We start from the raw sequence: 23,467 nt of genomic DNA on the forward strand, positions 1-23,467 counted from the left end.
ATATGGATGTGGACAACATGGAGAGGGTCCAGAGGAGGGCCACTCACATGATCAGTGGGCAGCAGGGCAGGCCTTATGAGGAGAGGCTACGGGACCTGAACCTGTTCAGCCTCCACAAGAGAAGGCTGAGGGGGGATCTAGTGGCGTGTTACAAACTAGTCAGAGGGGACCAGCAGGCACTGGGGAAGTCCCTGTTCCCCCGAGCACTACCAGGAGTGACCAGGAATAACGGTCACAAGCTGGCAGAGGGTAGATTTAGACTACATATCAGGAGGCGCTACTTCACTGTCAGGGCGACTAGGATCTGGAACCAACTTCCAAGAGAAGTGGTGCAGGCTCCTACCCTGGGGGTCTTTAAGAGGAGGTTAGATGTACACCTCACTGGGGTCGTTTGACCCCAGTACTCTTTCCTGCCATGGCAGGGGGTCGGACTAGATGATCTACTCAGGTCCCTTCCGACCCTAGAAACTATGAAACTATGAAATTTATAAACGTCATAAGTGTGAAAACGTTGTAACTCGAAATGTTGTAAGTCGAGAACTGCCTGTACTTTGTTAAGGCTAAAGAAACGGCTGTAGTGAGACAATTTTCCGATTGGAGCAGTTTTCCCTCTGAAGAGCATAGGTTTCTGTGAAATGTTTCCACTTCACCCAATCAGTTGGTTTCATCCAGACGCTGTGTGTGAAATAGTGCCTGTTTCATTTGACTTCATCATTTGACTTGCTGTATTTACAGTATATAAAGGCAAAGTATTTTAACAAGAATGTAATACGATACTGAAGTTTGAAGTGATGACTTCGGAATGAAACTTTTTGACTGTCTTAATGTTTTAAAATATTCCATTATCAAGAAATACAGAGATTTCAAATTTGCTTTCCTATTCCAGATTAAACCATTTTTAAGCCTCAGTTTCCCACAGAAGGAAAATTTTGTTTTCCAGTCAGTTTTTCTCTTAATGCTGCCTCCTTCAAAGTGCAGTCATGGCTGTGGTCTGCCCAAGTGCCTCATCTAAAGTTGACCTGTCACAAATTGCTCTTTTAAAAGAGGCAGCCCAATCTCCATCTTAGTAATTGCAACAACAGTATTTTAGGAAAGCAGAATATAGACAGTGGGGAATCACACTTGTGTGTGTGAAAATCTGATTATCCTTCTGCAAGAGGAAGATGGGTATGGGTATGATTGCTTCAGTAGGAATGAAAGCTTTTAGTTTTTGGCAGGATGATGGCAGCTAGGATATAATTGGATGTGATGGGTTGCTATATTGATATGCATTTTGTCCTAACCTGAAGATGAGAGTAGACCATCAGATATGGTGATGGTCTCAACTTACAGCTTTCCAGACTGGATGAGATATACTGCTGTCACCTCCTACAGCAAAATCTGAATTCTGATGTTTGTGGTTCCAGCATAGCATCTGAAAATTTTCCTTCAAAATCTAATTTTAGGTTGTAGACAGTCTGGTTAATCTGAGTTATATTTACTCAGTCTGTCCTCTTGTAGGAAAATTGTCTGAGAGAGATTTCAACGGCAGTCAGTTGAACTTGACCAAATTGCCTTCATCAGGGGAATTTGGGCAGTATCTGTAAGAAATAGTGTTAGATCCCCTTTTCCTGAGTGTAGACCACTGAACTTATATGGAGGGCTTCAGAACACAGCCTGACTATGGATTCTTGTTGTTCACAACTGCTGAAGGCTAGGTGGAAATTTGCGTAGTGTTTGATCCCTTTTAAGTTAGCATTTGTTCAGCTTCTGCTCCAAAGCCATGATTCAGACAGTCTTTCCAATTACCTATCAGTCTAATCTCTTGATCTATTAAGGCTAAAGAAACAGCTGTAGTGAGACCAACCGAGTCAAGGTATCTTGAACCTCTGATTCCTTAGTCCATATAAATCAGGGAGTGGGACTGAACCAGCTTGTAGCATTGATCACTGGTCAGTGATATGACGATAAATAAAGATTGGGTGGCCTCACTGATATTTAATCACAAGTCTATCCCCAATCCTCCATGCTAAGGAAGTGTTAATTTATCCTCAGATGCCAGCTGGCCTGGGATGGCTTCAGATTCCTTGTATTTTTTTATCTATTTTCAAAACCTCCCACAAATATAGTGCTGGAATCTTATGCCCCAAGTGCTCTCTCATGAGTGAGGTTCTTTTCTCTCTCTGTGTTAGGATCCCTCGAGGTAAATCCTGTTTCACCTTTACATATGTAACCCCTTTCTGGAAGTGTGTGGTATGCCTCCTCCAAGTACTGAGTATTACTGTATCGAGTACTTTTCATCAAGTTGGGTGTTTCACTGGGAGTTCTTTTTCCAAGTGCCTGGTGCATCCAGTCAGTGTCTGACTCTTTATTGTGACAGGTACATGAGGGGCTGTTCCATGAGAAATCAGTGATGACGATGATCAGGCCTGGACACAGACATGGGTGAACTGGGCGGCTGCCCATGGCTTAGACAGAAAGCGGGCCCGAAAATGGAAAAAAAAAAAATACAGATACATTATCTCTGGCGAAGGGGAGGCCTGATGCTAAAAGTTTGTCTGTGGCTGCCAGGAGTCTAGGTATTGCACTGATGATGATGATACCTCCTGGGAAGGAGTGTTGTGAAGCTCAGTACATAGGGGACAACAAAATAAATAAGCAAGTTCCAGCAAAGGAATAGAATTTCTAAAATAACAGCACTGCAAAGGGGGGAGCTTTATTGTGCACAGGACCCTATAGGATATGGAGAAGAAAGGAGCTAAAGTTAGGTACCTATTAATAAAAGTTAAGGCAATTCCTCATCTCCCAAATGTTCTCAGATCTTTCAAATTTCCCGTGGGGATGGTGCAGCTGGGCTGAACATTCAGAGATGGAATGTTTCAGGGCTCTGGAGTTGGCTAGCTTAAACAAAAGTAATTTTATTCTGGAATGATTGTGTGAGGCTGAATCTGTTGGACTTCCCAGTTTCCCCTCATTTGGAATTCTTATGGGATCTTAGCTGGCTATTAGCAGCTCCCTCTAGGTTAGATCTCTCTTTCTCAGTGAAAGTTGTAATGCAAGAGTCTCAGGGTAGTACAAACTTCTTTTGAGATGATAAAAATAGCAGAGGGTCTCTAAGGGCTAGGAACAGATGTTGTATTTTCCCTGGACAAGTTGTGCCTATGTTTGTCCCAGAACAGAAATATCCCAGGATTGGAGTGTATACACATCACCCTTCTAATCAGGGTTTAGTGAGGGGCTGCTTTTCTGCCATTGATTCAATTATACAATCCTGGGAGAACATTTTACTTTGCAGTGTCCTGGGATAAACTGTTAGTGCTTCTTATCCTGTGAACCTTTTTATGATTTATCACAGGACAATGATCATGGAGGTCTGAACAGTTGCATATTGTTCCAGGATAAAATGATTTATCCCGGGACAAATGTGACCTGTGTTTGTAGCCTAAATTATACCAACACTCTCCCCCATACTTCCATCAGGCAGTTTCCTCCTTCCTAGCGTTCATTGGTCCACTAGACTGCTCATGCAGAAGCCATCCTTACTGGCTGCTGTGAGGTTCATTTCTTCTCTTCCTACACCTGCTTCCAAGCATCCTAGGAATGGGTCAGAGGGCTCTGCCATCCTTTTAGCTGGAGTCCTTTGATAGGGACTATCTGGGTGCTCAGACTGGAGCTCCAGGAGCTAGGTAACCCAGAAAGGTTTATGTGTACTTGTATTACACAAAGTTAGGCAATGAATACAGTAGATTGCAAATCTATTGCAAATTGTTACTCTCTTTGCTCCCGTGCAGTAATGCCTTGTTTTCTTCTTATTGTTACAGGGGTAAAGATCAGCAGCTTGCTTGGCAAAAAGGGAAACCTGGAGAAGCTGCAGTGTTACTGGGAAGTGGGATTTTTCTTAGGGGCCAGTATGCTGGCCAATGACCACCTAAGAGTGATTCAGGCTTCAGAAAAGCTTTTTAAGCTAAAGACACCAGCATGGTAAGGCAAATATGCAACATATGATGGTTTTGAACACTCTTGTATGTTAATAAGTTTTTTAATTTAGCTTCTTCAGATTGTTACACATAGCATTATATTAAATGATTCCAGCCTGTAGGTAAATTTTTCATACTGAATGCTATTAATTATCTAAAAAAAATATGGAAAAATTACTTTGTGATGTGCTTTTGCCCTGTGAAAGTGCTGCACATGAATTGGAAAGAAAAGAATATATCCTTTTAAAAACTGTGCCGTTGAGTGCAAAATCAGGTCAGCATATAATTTGTGTTTTGTTTTCCTTCACATACCCAAAACCACTTGTGAACATGCCAACAGCACTCCTAAACCATAAGCCACACCGGATCTCTTCAGAGCCAGTTAAAAATGGATGGTTCAGAAAATTTAAATTTATTGTCAGTAGGGAGGAATACATGCAGATTGAATCAAGGAATTTTAAAATGTTGAGACAGCTGCAAGGACTAACAATGATCCCACTTCTCAGGAGAAATCTTTCTCAACAGCAGTTCTCTCCCTGCCCCAAATCTAATAATTTTAGAATCTTCAGGGTTTCAGAACAGGTTTGTATTCAAATGTACCTCAGGAGACATCCCTTCTGTGGTTATAGATGCATTCAATTAAGCTGCATCTTGCCCCTACACATATGTACAAGTGGGCAGCAAGGGAGTAAGGTTTGCCTCCCTCTTTTCCACATCCTTGGTCAGGGGCCAGGTGTGATATATCCCATTTAGTTTGATGATTGACTGATAAGAGCTAGCATGTTGTTGGTTTTAAAGGTGTAATGAGGGAGTAGGGTTACCTGAAATTCACCTGCTTTATGCAGCAACTTCTTTTTTTTGTTTTGATCCAGAGAAAGGAAGGGAGGAAACAGAAAACACCTGGGTTCTAATTGCAAAACTCTGTAGCTGCTTCTGCTTGGTAAATTTACTGTGTCAGGTGGTAACATGTTCAGATATGCCTTGGCTGTGCTGCCCAGGCTGCCTCCTGAACCAGAAGCAGTGTAGATGTGTACATTTGGTATTGGGGCTGGGCTAGCATATCTGGGGCAGGGACATTTGTACTGCTTCTGGTTTATGAGGGAGCCTGTGGGTGTATCTACACATGCAAATAAGGTGAAGTGATAAACTCCAGAGCACTTTGAGGTGGATTACACTCTTCCTGGGTGCAGTATCTATATGCGTGTCCAGGACAGCAGCACTTTGAGCCATGGCAGAGCAGGCCCAGGCTAGGAACAGACTTGGGTTGCAGGGTGGGGGTCAACCCTGGGCTCTGGGTGGAGGTGTCAGGCAGTAGAGGGGTGGCCAGAGCATGAGCATTGAATGTGCTGAGCTGTGGTCTCATGCCCAGCCCTGCTGCCTGGGTCACCGGGCACAATTTATGCCTGCTGTCACCATATTCACAAGCGTTTGATCGCAGTTCATTACTCCACCATAAGATAGTAGTGTCTCCAACAGTACTATCTTACGGCAGAGTTCATTAATTTACTGTGCCCTAATATTAGTGGACGTGTAGATGGTGACACTTTACTGCAGAGCTAACTAATCAACTGCACTAAAGCACACATACAGATGCACCCTGTATGGCGCAGTTCAGTATGTTTGTGGGCCATGCTGTCTGGCACACTAGATTTACTACATAACTATGCCCTGTGTCTCTACACAAAAGTAGATTTTAAAGTAGCACAACTCCTGGCAATTGCTAGGCATGCTTGGTAGCTGTCTCTGAAGAGATATAGGGAGGTTTTAATGTGGGCAAGACATCAGTTAGGTCATATCCTGTTACCCTCAGAGAGCAATGCCAATTGAAGTGGAATGAATGGAAAGGTCATAAATATAGGAATGATAGACAGCCCTTAGCTGCAGACAGAACTGCAGCTATCTGCACAAGACTAACAGAGGCATTTGCTATGAGGGTTGAGTCCCATTTCCTGAATCACTTTGACCTCAGGCTGCAGACTTCTTTGTCACTGGTAGCAGAGGACCAGTCAACTGTTAGCCAAGGGCCAGAATGGTGTTCACTGTGGAGACCTCATAGCATTTGTTTAAAGGATTCTGAAGGTTTTGGGAAAAAAAGACTAAGATGCTAGCATTCTTCTAAAGCTCTGAAGAGTCTAGATCAATGTTTCTCTACCAGGGTGCCACAGCACACTGAGGTGCCTTGAAATCCTTTCAGGGGTGCTGCAAACACGATTCACAAAATAAACCTAGAGATTTCAAATAGGAATCCATAGGCTTAAAAACATTCCAACCTGTTGTCATCCTTCTGAGTTCTTTGCAACAGAATAATTGCTCTGTTATTTTTCGGTAGTCAAAAAACAAGTAAAAAGTAAGAGCGTGCATTTTCTGAGGGGTGTCTCAAGTCTGTCAACGGGTGCTTTGAGCTGAATGAGGGATGTCTGGAGTCTAAAAAGGTTAAAAACCACTGGTGTAAATGACCTGTGCACACATGCACATATACATGCACAATTTGTTATAGTCACATTTTTAAGACTGAAAATGATCTCTGAAAGAAGATTTGAGGGGAATGTTTTCATGTGCATGTATGAAAGTACAGAAGTGTAAATGCTGTGGTTGAACCTTATTTCCACATACGTAACAACATCAAAGTGCAAATTTCTGTATGGGGAATGCTAGTCACTTGACTGTTTGAGAAATTTGGCTTAAAATGTACATTATTCAAAATACAGGGCCTGTTTGTGTTGCCGTATGTGTATCATTATCCCACATTTAGCAGCTTTTTTAAAAGAGCAGTTGCATTCATTTAAATGACTGAACTGTGGTGACTCTTTGTGGGTATACTATAAGGGGCTTATTCAGTTCGGCTTTACATGTTTGATGACTGTAGTGCTTAAAAAGCAGCTTTGAGCCTAGCATTAGAAAGGAATCTAGTATGTACAGGTGGCTTGTAGACAGGCAACTCGGTAATTAATTAGTAATTGCACACTTAAAGTATATTTGCATCTTTTTCAATTCATGGTATAAAAACAATATCGTATAGAGCTTAGTAAATTTGCATTAGGAGGTAATGCACCGAAGAGAGACAGGCATGGGATTTAGTGACAAGAGTAGCATAGCTGTTATGTATTTTACAAAGGGTTGTTGAAATGATTTCTACCGGAGTTATTGTCTGTTTATAGTGTAGCTAATTCTAGATCCTGAATCCAGAAGCCTCACATTTTAAACATCTATGTTAAGCAATTCATCTGTGCAGATGCAGCATAGAGGACAAAATAACACAGAATGTTAAAACCAGGGACTTTCACCTAATGTTAAATTAAGGTTAGTCACAAATTTAAAAAGTTCTGATGTGTGATCAGTTTAGTCTCTAGGCAGGGGATTTACCAACATTGAAAAATGATCTCAGTTCAGGATAACTGCTAGGATCTGCCTGGCCTGTGACTTAAGTATATTTTAGATTAGTAATGTAGCTGCCACATATCTGTTTCAAACACAAGGAATTGTAATTGTTACAAGCTATTGTGATGCTGTGTGCTTAGAGTGTAATTAAAAATAGTTTGTTCTTTGTTTTGTTTTGTTGTATTTTCCCAAACTGTATTAAATTTGTTGTCTGCATATGCTTGGCTTAATTTTAGGTACCTCAAGTCTATTGTAGAGACTATTTTGATATATCAGCATTTTAAGAAACTGAATCCAGAACAACATGTAGCCAAACAGGAACTTGTGGACTTCTGGATGGACTTCCTTGTTGAAGCCACAAAGACAGATGTGTCTATAGTTAGATTTCCAGTAAGTGTGTGTTTTCTCTTATTTTTTATTAACTGTCTCATTTAACTTGTAATTGTATTCATTTCCTTCTCATCACAGAGCATGGTTAATACAACTATTGCTTGCTTATAACTTGCCAAGAAATTAACTACCTTCCCAGAAGAAATATATTTGGTTTGCATGTTGTAGTGGTTTTAGTTGATTGCTTTTAGTTACAATGGAGTTGCTTGGTCTGTTTTATAACAAAGCAGCAAGGGAAAAGCCTAGTTAGCATTTTGTCATTTAGGAAGTGCTGCTGCTAGGTATGCTCTTACAGAAACCCTTCTATCTATGCCAAATGATAACAGAATGATTAAGTTATGCTTTGAGGAAAGGAGTTTTCTTTCTCCCATATCAGATACTAGCAATTCATTAGTAGGCTTGGCATATGTGACTTGGAATCCTTTGCAGTTAATGAAGGTAATTTATTCTCTGTCACAGATCATAAGGGAGCCTTGGTAGCTGAAAACATACAACTTCTGGTATTAGACAATAAATCTCAACCATACTGGATACTTTATATTTAGATGTTTCCTTGAAAAAAATAGTGCAAGAACCCTGCTAGTTTGTATTTTGCTGAATTGTTTTATATTTAATGAATATGGTTATACCAGGGTAGAGGGTGCTGGAAAAATATAGTAAACAGATTCTTGTTATCACCCTTGTTATTTGTCTCCTCAGTATTGAGGAGAATTTGGATCTTGGCTACTTTGACGTAACTGTTGGCAAAGGCTGTTATTTATTTTTCATAATAACCACTGTTGCCACCCAAATACTTGAAGTGCAAATTGGTTGCTTTGTACAGCTCAGTAGGCTGCCAGGTATTGGACTTGGTGTGTAGGTGGCACAATATACCCCAGGGAAGATTGCAGTTTGTCATGCTCAACAGCAAGTGCTCCAGGCAGTTACGTAATGACAATGTGAACCTCTGTAGGGAATGTTGTTCCAGTTTTCTTAATGCAAGGAAAAAGCTGTGAAGTGAGGATGGACCTTCTGGAGAGAGTTAAGGCTGGGAAATATGCAAAATCTTCTGGGTCTCAAAAGGGATGCCCACATTCCTCTTTTATTTTTTACTTGTCATGATAATGAAACACTTAAAACCAGTTCTGTTTTCCAGACCTGCCAGAGGTAGTTTGCATTTTCATTCAAGTCAAAAACATACCCGGTCAATAACACACTGTAATGTACTGAATCCATGTACCTGAACGTATGGTTCATGTGTCTATTTTAGAACGGTCCAGTCAGAGATGTGGATCCATTTCCATCCCAACCACAGTGCAGGCACACACAGTCAACTATATATTGCTTGGAAGAAGGGAAAGAAGAATATAAGAAAGACAGGAAATTTTGAACAGGCATTTTCTTGTCAAATTAATTATTGTAGCTGCTTTACAAATAAAATGACATTTATAAATAATAAACAGATGATAGAACTAATTGTTTTCACTGCATCTGTGTAATCACTTGCAGCTCAGCTTGTCAATAAGGCTCCCCTAAACGGTGCTTTACTTCAAACTCAACATGTTCCTGCACTGAGTCCAGTGCCTGCCCAGAAGAGGCATCGCGTTAGCTGGACCCAGCTTACCCAACATCTATATAGATAGGGCCTCTTAGTGCGGCTTTTTTGGTGCTTTTATCTAATAACTGATTGAATCAGCTGTTAGGTAAAAGCACCAAAAAGCCCCACTGGAGTGCCAGATCTATATAGATGCTGCAGAGCCAGGTCGAACTCATGCGTTCTGCTTCCAGTAAAGCACCTTTTTTTCTGTAAGCAGCTGTGGTTCTGAACCTAGGAATTTCAGCACTAGCTCACATTTGAAGTATATGTACTGTAATCCCTGTCTAGCCACTAGAGGGAGAAATAACGTTCTTTACAGTTGTGACATACAGGAGGCACAGTTACCAAAATTCTGCTACATGAATTTCACTTCGAACTTAAGGTCCAATTCTGTAATGCACCAAGGGCCAGATTTTTTTAAACAGTATTTAGATACCTTAAGAGAGGTGTGCTTAACGGGTTTTTTAAAATCGCAGTAGTCTTCTGTCTTTATCTGAATACATTTAAAAAATCTGAAGTGCTTTCTGTCATCTTTGGAGTACTTCCAGCTCACAAGGAAGTATGCAGAAATTGATTCATTATGGATCGTTCCAAAAATTTCCATTTAGGTCATTTTGTTTCTTTAAGTGGTTTAAGGGTATTTCTGAGGGTCTTTAAGGCCTAAACATAAGAGAATAATTTCATACCTCCTTCCCGCCCCCCCATCCTTCCTATAATTCTGTCCCAGACTTTTTGAATGCTGAGTGAGTTGCAGGCTTTGTCTCAGTAGGTCCAGTTTGCTTTCACAGGGCTCTGCAATATCACTTTGCTGTATGCAAATAGTCCCTGCCTTCTGAAATGCAATCCATATTTATTTACTAAAGTAATTTAAAACATTCAAGGAAAAGCATGGCAAGCAGTTGCAAATAAGTGCCCAACGAATGATAAATGCTGATCCTGAAGATTTCAGCGCTTATATTTTTTTGGGGGAAAGAGTAAGCATTGTGCTCTGATGCCCCTTCTATCTGAATAGATAGATTATTGCAGCATTTCTGTAATATTTCAATAATTGTAACACATTTCAGCTAGTCTTTAGGGGACATCTTTGCAATACAGATCACAAGAGGCGCCTACACACGTCAGTGACGCTGCTTTGATGCACTGTAATTACAGTGTGTTGGAGCAGATTCGATTAATAGAGTGTGGTGGAACTCAATGATCATTACCAAGCTCCAGCGGATTCCAGCGTTTTGTGTATTAGCATTCATGTGCTGAGAAATGGAACCCACTCCCGAAGCACATGTATAAATGCCCAAGAAGAATAGAAATAAAATGGAATTCCAGTTATCTCCAATACTTACAAGCATCTGTAAAATGAAAAACAAAGCCCTATATGGGGTTAATGCAGACTTAAAGGTTTTCAAAATCTTTTGAAATTCAGTTTTAAATTAAAAATCAATAATATCAGTTTCTACGTACATATTCTACAGTTTCTACTGGACTGATATTTTCCTTTTAATGGCCCTGAAGTAAAACAGGAAGGTACTTTGGCTATTCATCAGTTCAGCATACATGGCAGGTTAGACCCAATCTTGCTGAATTGGATCCCATCTCTTTTGGGTTATTCTTCCAGATCTTGCTGCCCTTTCTTCTGAAAATTTTTCAATAAGTACTTACTGTCAGTCTGAGCCTCTTGCAGGGCTGTTTCTGGTTCTGTATTTTGTGTATCATTCTGCATACCATAATGTGACTGCTACACCTCACGGTAGTCTGCTTTAAAAACAGCTCAGGCTAGCTCCAGAGTAAAGTTGTTTCCCCCATCTCATATGAAGCATCTGATGAAATAGGCTATTGCCTACAAAAGTTTATGCCTCATTGAACCAAGGTGCCATCCTGCTCTGCCTTCTGCTTGGCTTCAGATTAACATGCCTAACTATCACTGTCTCTTTTTTTGAGCTGCTCTTCTCCTGAACTCTAACAAAAGCATAACCTGCCATTCTCACTCAAGAGAGCAAACTGAATCAAAAGCTTAGAGGATGTTCTTAGCCTGGCAGTAGACACAGAAGGCATTTGGAACCGTGAACAATCAGAACTTATATCTACACAGGGGAAAAATAGATAAAAAAGAAACAATGACCTACAACTGGCATTTCAGGCCAGCCAAGCTAGTGTGATTGTTCTACCAGAAGTTTTACCCCTTTTTTCCCCTGGTGCTTAGTCATATACTAGATTTTTAGAAATGATTTTAAGTGATTGCATATTTTTTTAATTCCATGAATCTTTTAATGGTCTTTATTTTCTTCCACCCTTAGGTTTTAATATTGGAACCAACAAAAGTCTACCAACCTTCATATCTCTCCATCAACAGTGAAGCTGAGGAGAAGACCATATCAATCTGGCATGTGCTGCCTGAGGACAAGGTAAATTATTACACTTGCCTTAGGATGAGAAGTGTAAGTACTCACACATACAAAATGGTGTCTGCCTTATAAATAACATTCTAAGCAGTCTCTTCTAACTGTTGACTGCACAGATGGAAAACCTATTTGTAGTCTGTAAAACATGTTTTATTTACATGCATTTTTGGGCATTGCTTAATTTGAAGACTGTCCTTTATGGTTTGGATGTCAGTGAGGACATTTCAGGATTGTCCCCAGCAGCTGCTGTTGAGAACACTGCAGATTCAGGTCTCAAGAACAAGTACTAGGGACAAGGCCAGAGCCCAGCCACACTAGCAGACTTCTGGGTGTAGACTATACCTGTAAGTACAGATGAGCGGAGGTTAGGTAGGGCATGTCCAAAACCCTCATTGCTGGGATACGTCATCACCATGGTGTTGTATGCCAGAAATGCTTCCAGCTTGCACTTACTCATTGGTTAGGTTTGCAGTCCTGATGGAGACTGTAAATATTAAGGGAGAGGGAATAAAAATCCATGTCTTGAAATAGCGGTGAAGGAAGTCAGGAGCTAAAAGAGAAGGTGGTCAGGAGGACAGTGGGAGAAGTCTAGGAGCATGTCTACAGCACATCAGCCGTAGGGTGTCTGAGCCAGAATGGCCCCCATCGTGCCTGCCCACCCACTCCTGTTCCCACACTTGAAACCCAGAACTACACTGGTGAAGATGTCCCATAGTCATCCCCAACAACCACTCTCAAGCACAGTAGAGATAAAGGTCCAGCGAGGAGCCATAAAGGGATGCCCCAGAGTGACTTGTTAACTGCAAAGAATCAGAGCTAATGACATCTCTGATGACATTTCTTTGGTTGCAGAGTAGGCCTGTGAAGAATTGTTTTCTGAACCAATCTAACTTGTGTTTTTGTGCACTTTATAATAGAAATAATTCTAATATGCTTCTTTTCCCTCTTATTTCATATATTTTACTTTTCCCCTTTCAATAACTTTGTGAAGAACATCTAGGAGACTAGTGTTTAGGCATTTTGTTTATTGGATTGTGGGGAAAATAATCCAAGAAATGGCAAAAATAGTTCATTCTGAAGATAATTTCCTGAGCTGTATCAAGACCATTGAATTCCTGTTTGTTCAACTTTGATTGGCATTGTTCAAGATGGACTCCATTCTCCAGTATACATAACTTTGTACTTTCCTTCAGGAAAAAGACCAAAATATACTTGCTATGCAATTTGTAAATAATACCATATGCTGATGCTTCTGAGTACCATAAAATACCTTAGTACCATAAACTGTCTGCTCTGGGAGAGTGCTATAACTTATTTCCTATTTGGAAATATCTTGGTATCCCTGAGCATGTGATTCTTAGTAATATACTCTCAAATAATCTGTTCTGCTCTCTTAGGTGGCTTATCTTGCATTTAGTAAGGAACATTGGACTGGAAGGGACCTCCTGGGTTGCTTAGTCCAGTTCTCCATTATCACAGGCAATCATATCACATCATATAATCTCCTTCATGAACTGAACTCCATACGCAAACTAGTTGAATGAGGGTTGAGATGATGATGCTCCAACATGGAGTGGCTTTAGTAACTTGTCTGTCCTGTAAGATGTCCTGTTAGCATACCCATACAACCTTACATATGTTCTGTGGGATCATAATCAGAAGTTGTGTTTAAGGCTTGTGTTTGTGCTTCCAGTTAGTTTAACAGATTTTTAAAGACCATCTTTCCCTGCATGGCAAGTTTGAGGATTGTGATTTCATTATTTGGGACAAAGACAACAGAGTTGTACTAAACTTCTTAAAGAAGCCTGGTGTTCTATTAATATTACTCGATGGATGGATTTACTTGTAAATCCTTAGAAAATGTGTTATGTAAGAATTAACACATGCTGTGTGTAGGCATATACGCTTTGTTTTTCCATGTAGAACAAAAGGATTGAATTTCTGCTTTAAATACAAAACAGAACTCAGTTTTAAATCGGCAGTCAATGACTCTGTAATGAGAAAAGGGCTCATGATCTGGTCCATTATAAATAGCTTGTCCTCCTCCCTTTTCACAGATGTTAGTACACTCCACTACTTACACAAATTTTTAGTTAAACTTAAGATAAAACTTGAAATGGGAAATACTTATAAAATAGAAGTGATATTTTTCTCTACCTTTCTGCCATACACAGCTTGCAATTGCTTTGCAGTTTCCTAAATATAGCAATCTTTTCCCATATGTTTTAAGCAGTTCTGCAGTCCTGTTTGTCATTATGAAACAAAGTAGCCAAGCTGCCTCTGTTTCATGTTGGCTTCCAAATCCATTTTGCAGTTTTTTTCCCCACTAACCGAAGAGCAGATGCTAGAGTTGGACAGTGTCTCTGGTATGTTTACTCCAGTGTATTTAAAACTTGGCAGGCTTACAAGGAACATAGCTTGTCATGAACATGATCTGGTAAATGAAAAAGGCTGTTTGAATCTGAGAGAGTCATCTTCTGTAAACTGTAATGCTGTATCACATGATACCTAAGGTTCTTGTGTTTCTTAACTACTTTGTTGTATCTACAGCAGGGGTCAGAAGCCTTTTCAGGCTTCAGGCTGAATTGACCCATGTCAGGTCAGAGGTGGGCTGGTGCATGTCAGACAGGTGCTAGGATACAGCTGCCAGCACTGCTCTGCCCTGCCCGGCAGCTGCGCAGGAAAAGCACCTAGTGCCGTCACTTTTTCCCACAGCAGCATGTGGAAAGCAAATACTGCCAAAGCTCCCCCATCTCTGCAGAGAAATGCCAAGGACATTGTACACATGTTGCAGGAAAGGGATGGGAAAGCAGTGGTGCCAGGTGCTATCCCTGTGTATCCATGAAAGTAATGGTGGCAGTGGCTAGGTCCTAGCACCTACCTACCACACACCTGCCCATTTCTCATCCAAACTGGATCGATCTGGCTACTAAAGCCCCATGTCCACATGTTGGATCAAATGCCTCAGCAGACTGGATCCAGCCTGTGGGCTGTAGGGTTGCTGACCCCTGGTCTACAGTGATTCTTTCTGAGTATTCAAGGGTAAAATTAGGGATTGGCCATGTATTAGGAACTAAAAGGCACTCAGGAGAGTGTTTCCAAGGATGGAGAACGAGGAGGTGGCTGAATTTGCTGTAAGAAGAGGGTAATGAAAATTTCCAAGGATATTTTTCACTATTGCGGAGGACTAGTGCAACTGGAAATTCAGTCAACTCATGTATGGGGCATAATTTCAAGCAGCAAAGCATAGCTGAATGAGTATTCTGGGAAAATAAATCTTGAGAAGTAGGAAAGTCATTTTGCATGGGTGCTCTATTTAGGAGAAAAGTATAACATGGCTGGCACTATATCAGATAGTGTTCATTTATTTGAGAATCCCTGTTCTTGCTAATTGTTCAGATCTAATACTGCCCTCTAAAGGTTTGCCAAACTGTAAACGATGCCAAGGTACTTATGCCTTTCCAGTTTGGGTTTTAAGATTTAGCTCTTAAAGTAAGGCTGACAGAAAAGATTTTGTAACATACTTAAATTGGCAAAATCCACATATGAAGGAAAATTTGTGAACATTTATACAGAGTACCTAAAAATATCAGTCAAATCGGGTTCCCTTGTGTTGAGGATTATACAAACATACAATAAATAATAATCCCTCTGATCCGGTTTCCCCCAAAACTCGCTTAACCTGAAAACATTCCTGCAACATGCACAGCGCAGTAATTTTGGTGTACTGCTTTATATTAACATACCCCCTGCAATAAAACTTGGCCAAAAAGGAAAGAATTATGGTTTCAGAAAGGAAGGGAAAATTGTTCTGGCAATTCTTGTGGAAAATTGTACTATCAACTTAAAGCCTTCCATTCATTGCACAAAATGTGACAGTTCATCTAATATGTCTCTTCTTATTGCCTTAATTATTTCTTTTATTAATGTGTTTCATAATCTATTAAATTCCACGTCTCTTTCATCCTTTGGAGTTCATTTGCTTATGATAGTGGTTAGCACAGAAGCCTCTTTTTAAATCCTATCTCTTATCAAGAAACATTCTCTGGCTTTATTGTTCTGATTACTGAAATTTTCTCCAGAGTAGTGATTTTATTAAGCAAAGATTCTACAGGGATATTACTGATATTAAGCTATGATGCCTTAAAGAATAATTGTTACCAAGTAAAATGCTCATGTAGGGAATTTTACTTAACTGCACCAGTCTTTTGACTTAGAAGCTGGGAGATATGTGTGTTGGCTGTACATGGTAAGGGGAATCTTTTATTATTTGTTTCTTTACACATTTTTTCTGTGTGTTGCAGAAAAGCATTCATGAGTGGAACTTCAGTGCTGCGTCTATCAGGGGAGTAAGGTAGGTTACCTCCTATTGCATGTACCTAGAGAGAGTGATTGTTCTGGGACAGCACCATGCTGCTTCAGACAGAATGAACTCTCTGCAGTCTTACTGTGATTCTAGGGAGTGAATACACATAATACTTGGAACAGTTTAAAAGTTGTTTAAACTTGAGACAGACAGACATACAAGACTGTTTGAAGTGGTTTAATGCTACCTGGAGTGGTTTAAAAATGCACTTGGAATGTATCCTGGCATCGTTCAGTGTTATGTGTGGACACCATGACATAGGTGTGGTCTGTCCTCCAGGCATCCCACACTACATTGCTCTTCATGCTTTCCCCCTTCCAAACCCCCACTGTAACTGATTATTTTTGTACTTTTCCTTTTGTTGACACTTTTATCAATGAGATGCCTTGCACTGTTTGTGCAGTAAAAGCCATATTTCCAATAGCCAATTTTGTCCTCACTCCCTACTTGATTACTGCCCCACATCATTTCCCTTTTCCACACACCATCCTCTGGGAATCAAAGAGCATGGGTCCAAGTACTAACCCCCTCATCCGAGACAGGTGAGCACACTACAGACTTTGGTCAACTGCCAACTATTGAAGTTTACTGAACTCATGTTTAGTGGGGAGAGAAAAGTAGCAAAGTGAAAGTGACCCTAGCCACAGGTCACTCAACCCTTGTGTTCCCCCAGGCATGGGTACAAGCACTTCTTCCCCTGCTCATTCAGTTGAGATATGTTGAACTAGATGTTCATTCCTACCCACATCATTTTACGCAATTGTGAACCAGTTCCCAATCAGCAACATTTGGGAACTGTTCACTTGTTATGTGTGTCAGCTTTCTGTCCCACAGCAATTGTGGATATGTTCCCAAACAATGACATTTTGGACTGATTCAATGGTTACATGTGTCTGTATCCTAGGATAGTAATGTGCAGAGGTTATTATGCCAGAATTTAACATAAATGCATGTGTGCATATGTATGTATTTATGTATGCATGTGTATTTGTTGACTAAAGAAGTGCCATACCTTGTATTTGGGAAAGTTTATAATTAGGATTAAAATAACTCGTCTAATTTTACATTCTTGCTTTCTTGTTACTTGTATTGTGGAAGTGCTAAGGATCCTCAAGTATAGATCAGGACTACACATAGGCACTGACTTTGTTTTTTGCTGGTGGGTAGTTGCAGGCATAACCCCTCCCTACCCCCCTGCCCGAACCCCAGGCATTTTACTTTTACTTGGTACATCAGTGCGCCAAGCCCCACACATAACCAGAAGGGGCAACACATTACTTCTACCTGGCTCTGCAGCATCTGTAAAGATTGGGAGCTTTTAGAAGCTTTTTTTTTTTTTCCCTATGTCTGCACATGTGGCTCCATGGGTGCTGACCACCCACTAATTTTTTCAGGGGGTGCCTGGGCCCCAGAACATCCACAGAGTTGGCATCTATGGGATTATATTACCCTATGTACTTTATAAACACAAAAAAGAATAATATTGTCCCTACTGCAACTGGAGTATAAGCTAAGAGATGGCAGAGGGATATACACAAGGAGAACAGAACAAAATGACAAGAGCAGTGTCTCAGCACAGTGGTTCAGCACAATCAGTGGTAGTCTCAATAAGCACCTTAATTTTCTCAAGTTTTTTTGTAGGCATGGCATCAAAGGAAAGTTGAAAAGGTTTGAAGGAGGATTGTAAGGTAGCTTTACGGATGTTTATAGGGAGCCCTTCCCAAGTGAGAGACACAGCATGAAGCAAACCCACAAAAGTAACAATTTGAAAATTTAATAACTATGATGGCTCATATACTTGGCTGTTTGGGGTTGAGTGTCAATGTAGTGATAGTGAATGAGACATGACAGACAACTATTTGTCTTCTTTCAACCATGAGAAAAGGGAGATAATGGAAAAATATAAGCAGGGGAATAACATGGGCAAGGTAATGAGCTAAGCTGATGGTGATGAGGAAGTGCTACAGAAGTATTTTTGAGAGGATCAGAAGGGTACATGATTGTATTTGTCAAGGCCAATGGAAAGAATGTTAAAGTAAGTGAAATGCAAGATGGAGAAGTTTTATCTGGGTAAGTGGAGGGGAGAGGGGGGTAACTTAGACGTGGAAAGAACCAGGAAGATTTAGACACAGCCTGACTGTGAAGCTCTAGAGAGGGCTGAGTAGAAAATGATGCCCAAGTTTAAAAATGGAGTCTCTTTTGAGGTATCCCATGTGCAGCATTCAAAAACTACTGGTTTACATTGGCAGATTTAGGCTGTTGAGTTTTATACTGTTTTCTGTTAGGTTTTTTAAAAGAATTAACTGTGCTTTGATGCCTTTTTTCCCCCAGAGATTTTGTTAGTGATGTATACAACTAAAAATTACATCTCTACATGTAAAACAAAATACCATGAAATGATACTGCTTTAAAAATAAAGGCCCTAATTTTTCCCTTGCACTAAAATTTACTTTATGCAACTGTGGAGCATTGTTTCCCCATGGCTGTGACCTTCCCTTTGCCTTCCTTGTCCCTCTTCCTTCACTGGGGGTTGTAGGATGACAGGAGACTGACACAGGAAGCAGCCATACCATCACCTTTGACTTTGTTTCAGCAAGGAGTTCCCCTCAGCGGAAGGGGATTTTTCTACTGGCAGTTTGCATCCAGATTCTGTGACTTCAGTCACTCGAGTATTGCAGAATCAGGGACATAGAGTAGGTAAAGGAGGGGAGGAGATACTTGAATGCATTTATCTGTTCAGGATCCAACCAATAACTTATACATATGAATATTCAGGAGATCAGTCTTTTGCTGCACTTTCATTAGATCAGTTCCTTCTCTGTCTCATTTTTTCCCCTGTTCTTACACATGCCACAGTAATCTGTGACATCCTGTTTTTTTCAGTATTTTTGTTTACTATATTTGGGGGGGAAAAAAGGTTTCCTCCACAAAGTGTAATCTTTTTCAAACAAACAAACAAACAAACAATATCCAGCCAGTCCTCTTCTAGTAATAAATTGTTTCTGCACAGATGTACCATCCTTTGTCCTTCTGGAAACATTTTAAAACTGTCATTTACACTGTTCCTGTGCAATTCAGTTTAGTTTAGACAAAAACTGTAGTGGTGTAATGCAGATTAGTCTGTTTGTTTGTCTGAGCTCAGGGTAGCTCTTCCAGAATTTATCAAACCTTTTTTGACACTGGTAAAACTTGTTAGTGGTCATTAATATTTTGTGTTTTCCTCTAGTGGTTATTTTCAGTTACACCCAGTCTTCATTTAGACCAGTGTCTGTTAAGTTTGTTCATGTGATTTACAGTTTTCTAGAGCTAAGAACCATTTCTGTGAGGTTTCCAAAGCTCAGTCACTGTTTGGCTTGGTTGAGAAGTTGTGAAGGGAAGTAACTTGTGAAATCAGAAGATCTTTGGGAAAGGAACCATGTATAGTTCTGTGTTGTATAGAGTACCTAGGACTAGTAATTCTGCTTCTGATACTTTTTCCATAGCTAAATTCCTTTTTGCTTCATCAAAGAGTCCAGGCTTGAACCCTAATATCTTAAAGCTGTCTAAAGAAAGGAAATTCCCAGCTCTACCAAGAGCCCTAGTCTTTACTTTTAGGCCTGCAAGGGCCATAGATAGCGGATCTAAAAAGGTCACAGTTTTGATGGATGGGAAACATATCACATGTTGTTTTTGGTGACCTTTTCCACATGGATGTGGGTAAATATTTATTGGTATTATATAAGCAGCACTTGGCAGGCCTAGGGAGAAGACACCTAGTACTGAAGTATGATTAATGTTTCTGGTAAATATTATAGGGAAATGACAGAGAAGATGCTTGCCCTAAATGTCCCTCAGCAACCAATGTACTCAGCTTTTTTCATGAGTAATAGAGTTTTTCCCTTAAAAACTAAGAAGGGACTCAAAAGATTTATGTAGTTCTGGAAACATGATGCTGAATCACACATTGTACCTTTTAAAGTAACACTAAAATGTAAACCTGAATGATTAGCGGTTTGTGCACTACTAAATTACTCTGCCTGTGTCTTGCATCCTGGCACATATTCAACCAGAATTGCTTATTATTGCTTTGGGTCAAAAAGTATCACCAGTCATCAAAAGCATTTAAAATGAGTCCAGCTTCCTGAGGCACTTTGAGTCAGATAGCAGTATTTTGCCTGTGGTACATAGCTGATTTTTAAACAGTGAAGGTCTATGGAAACTGGAGGGACCAATGCAGGATATAATTTGCACTGAAGAAAGAGTAATAGCTTTTCTTTTGTAGTCAAAATGAACCCAAGTCAGTAAGGGCTATGCTGTGAGCTAACCCCAAGTCTGAGTACCCAAGAGGAACCCTAGGAAACACTGCACTTTTAAGAGACATTGCAGAAAGCAGAGGATACATTCCTATATTTCTAAATGTTTTTAAATTACTATGCTCTGAGGACATATCACATAAAGCAGTGAATCTCTGTAAGCATTAAGTGCAGTTCAGGAAGAACTCTTGAGGGGGAATCTTCAGAACTATCCACTTATCCTTAAGCAGATAGATAGTCTTCAGTTTTCCAGTAAGGCAAGTAAAATAGTCTTAGCATCACCATAATTTTAAATAAATGAGAAAAGAGTATATGCACACTGATTAGAAGCCCTAGTTTAGTAAATAAATGTACATGAAGTTTTAAGCACAACATTATTTCTCTTCATGCCAATGGATCTAATTCAGATGTTTAATTGTACTTGATTGCCCTGCTGAACTGAGGTATGGACTGGAAACTGCTTGGGACAGGGACTGTGTTATCACAGATGTGCTCATCATGTAATACATTTTGGGTACTAACATTCTGATTTATGAAGTCATCTTTCCTTTTACTATACAGCTTTTGTTAAATTTGTGCTTAAAATATTTTAAGACCCCAAGTTTCCCATTTGCTTACCAGTCCCAGACAAAAGTAGCAATGAAGATTATATAGAGTTGGGAAGATGAGATATATAAATCCTATTTATAAAGTAATTTTAACAACATCAGAAAAGTGGTGATTCAAAATGTTAGGGGTATTTTCCTTGAACAAAAACCACATTAATCAAATCTGTACTCTGCCCATAGCCAAATACTTTCATGGTCTCCATGACAATTTCTAGTACAATTTTTTTGTTTTTGTTTCCATTTAAAATAGTTTAAGACTAATTTCAATGGAACCAAGATTTTACTATAATGACAAAATTCCATTGATTTCAGTGGAGCCCATATTTCACCCAATATTTTTTTAAGAAGGGCTCCAAGTAAGGGACTTAATACATTTCACTTGATCCTGCAATATTCTCTATTTAAAACGTTAATTACAAATTCTGCTGAATCCAAGTGTGACATGAAGGGACAAACTGAAGGAAGAACTGCTTCAAGTAAGTGCCTGATATCCAATTTCCCTGGAAAAAGTATATTGTATAAAGTTTCCTAAAGAATGAGTACCTTTGCAGTTTGTTGGAATTGAGAAAGGGATGTGTGGATCAGTCATCCCTCTTTCCAGGATTCTCTACTGTAGGATCCTCTGCATTATGAAAGGACCTCCCTATCCTGCCCTCTTCTTGCTTGTCAAGACAGACCATGAAAACAGTTCTAATAGAGTAACAAACTATTGGACCAGGTGACAAAGTGTTTTCCATCCCAGAAAGCGTCACTGTTCTAGGACTGTTTTGTTCTATAACATAGGAATGCCAATTAGTGCAATGCCACCTGAAAATTTCCCATAGTGGGCTGAACTATAGCTGGCAAAAAAAGAACAAAGACTTGATAGCTTCTATATTCAGGAACTTCAGGTTCAAGGAAGACAATGTTTTGTAGGGCTTTTGTAAACTTAAATCTAATGCCAGCGGTTCTTCCCTATACGAGGACAGAGCAGCGGATGGTTGTGACTAGCAGTATCAGGTTTAAGCAAAGGTGAGTTAAGTTCTGGCAGCCTTCCAGTGCAACCCTGAAATGCCACTTCATCCAGGCAGCAGCAGTTCATGGCTTCAGACTGAGTGCATTTTAATTGTCTGATCCAAAGCCCAGAGCAGTAAATTCAGTGGGATTCTTTCTAGGCACTTTAATGGGCTTTTGACTAGGTCAGGGCATGGGCAAAATGGCAGATCTGGCCAGCAGCCGGACTCCATTTCCCAGCAACCCCTGTCCACGTGGCTGGGGCCGGATTCCATGGAGACCCCAGCAGCAACCACGCTGTGAGCCCTGGCAGCACTGGCAGGGCATGCAGCAGGGTGTGGAACTACTTTGCAACCAAGCTGGGATCTTGTGGCAGTGACAGCGTGGTCTGGAGCTGGGGCAGAGCCACAATCTGCAGCCTGCATGCCCCAGGCTGAGGTGCGCAGGCAGTGGATTGTGGCTCTGCTCCATTGCAGCAGTGACAGCGTGGTCTGGAGCCAGGGCAGAGCCACAGTCTGCTGCCTGCATGCCCCTGCCTGGGGCAGATCGCAGCTCTGCCCCAGCTCCAGACCATGCTGTCACTGCTACAAGATCCCAGCCTGGCTGCAGATTAGCTCTGTGCCCTGTCGCGTGCCCTGCCAGCAGGGGTGGTGCTGGAGGAGTGGGGGGCAGGTGCTATAGTTACCCTAAGGTTCCCCGTAGCCACCCCTCCCAGCACCACCGCCACTGCTGCCCATCCTGCACAGGTGGTGGCAGCTGAGCCCTCTTCTGCCTGGAGCACAGCTCCCTCTCAGCCCCCGCACCAGGAAGAGGCTGGCGCTGCTGCTGGGGCCAGTCTCCATGAAAATCCTGGTCCCAGGCTATCACAGTGTGGCTGCTGCTGGGGTCTCCATGGAAACCGGCCCCAGCCACATGTGCAGGGGTGGCTGGGAAATGCAGACTTTGCCTGCTCCTGGTATTCTTAACTCCTTCATTTTTCTGGTGCTTTCAGAGAAGCATGTACAGTGGTAGGATGCTGGAGTTTCTGGTCAGCAGGGACAGTGTTTCAGAAGGCAAGGGAATGCTTCTGTCAGAATGTGTGTATAGCAGCATAATATATTGTGGTCTATATTCAGTTTAATCTAGTTTTTCTTCCTCACAATACAGGATTTATCTGTGTAGTTGGATGTTGCTAAAGCACTGTTTCTCAGGACCCTAGGTCACCTGCATTTATTTTGGCTTTTCTTTTAGTATTTCAAAATTTGAAGAACGATGCTGTTTCCTGTATGTGCTGCACAACTCGGATGACTTTCAAATCTATTTCTGCACAGAACATCATTGCAAAAGGTATGTTTCATAGTTTCTAGGGTCGGAAGGGACCTGAGTAGATCATCTAGTCCGACTCCCTGCCATGGCAGTAAGAGCACTGGGGTCAAATGACCCCAGTAAGGTGGTCATCCAACCTCCTCTTAAAAACCCCCAGGGTGGGAGCCTGCACCACCTCACTTGGAAGCTGGTTCCAGACCCTAGCCG

At 40.9% G+C, this 23,467-nt stretch overlaps 1 protein-coding gene across 2 annotated transcripts in view; it reads left to right on the forward strand.

Moving 5' to 3' along the window:
* Positions 1-23,467, forward strand: part of MAP3K5 (mitogen-activated protein kinase kinase kinase 5) — a 192,843-nt gene that overhangs the window by 121,229 nt on the left and 48,147 nt on the right. For both annotated transcript variants that reach the window (XR_002099428.1, XM_019527276.1), the window contains exons 9-13: positions 3,801-3,960; positions 7,571-7,724; positions 11,592-11,699; positions 16,001-16,050; positions 23,186-23,281. Coding sequence is in view for 1 of the 2 variants with exons in the window: in XM_019527276.1 (XP_019382821.1) it covers positions 3,801-3,960; positions 7,571-7,724; positions 11,592-11,699; positions 16,001-16,050; positions 23,186-23,281 (568 nt within the window). In the remaining variant the exon portion in view is untranslated. The remainder of the gene's footprint in view (positions 1-3,800; positions 3,961-7,570; positions 7,725-11,591; positions 11,700-16,000; positions 16,051-23,185; positions 23,282-23,467) is intronic.

This window comes from Gavialis gangeticus, unplaced genomic scaffold, assembly GCF_001723915.1.
Source record: "Gavialis gangeticus isolate Ggan-Ray unplaced genomic scaffold, GavGan_comp1, whole genome shotgun sequence".
Taxonomy (NCBI): Eukaryota; Metazoa; Chordata; order Crocodylia; family Gavialidae; genus Gavialis; species Gavialis gangeticus.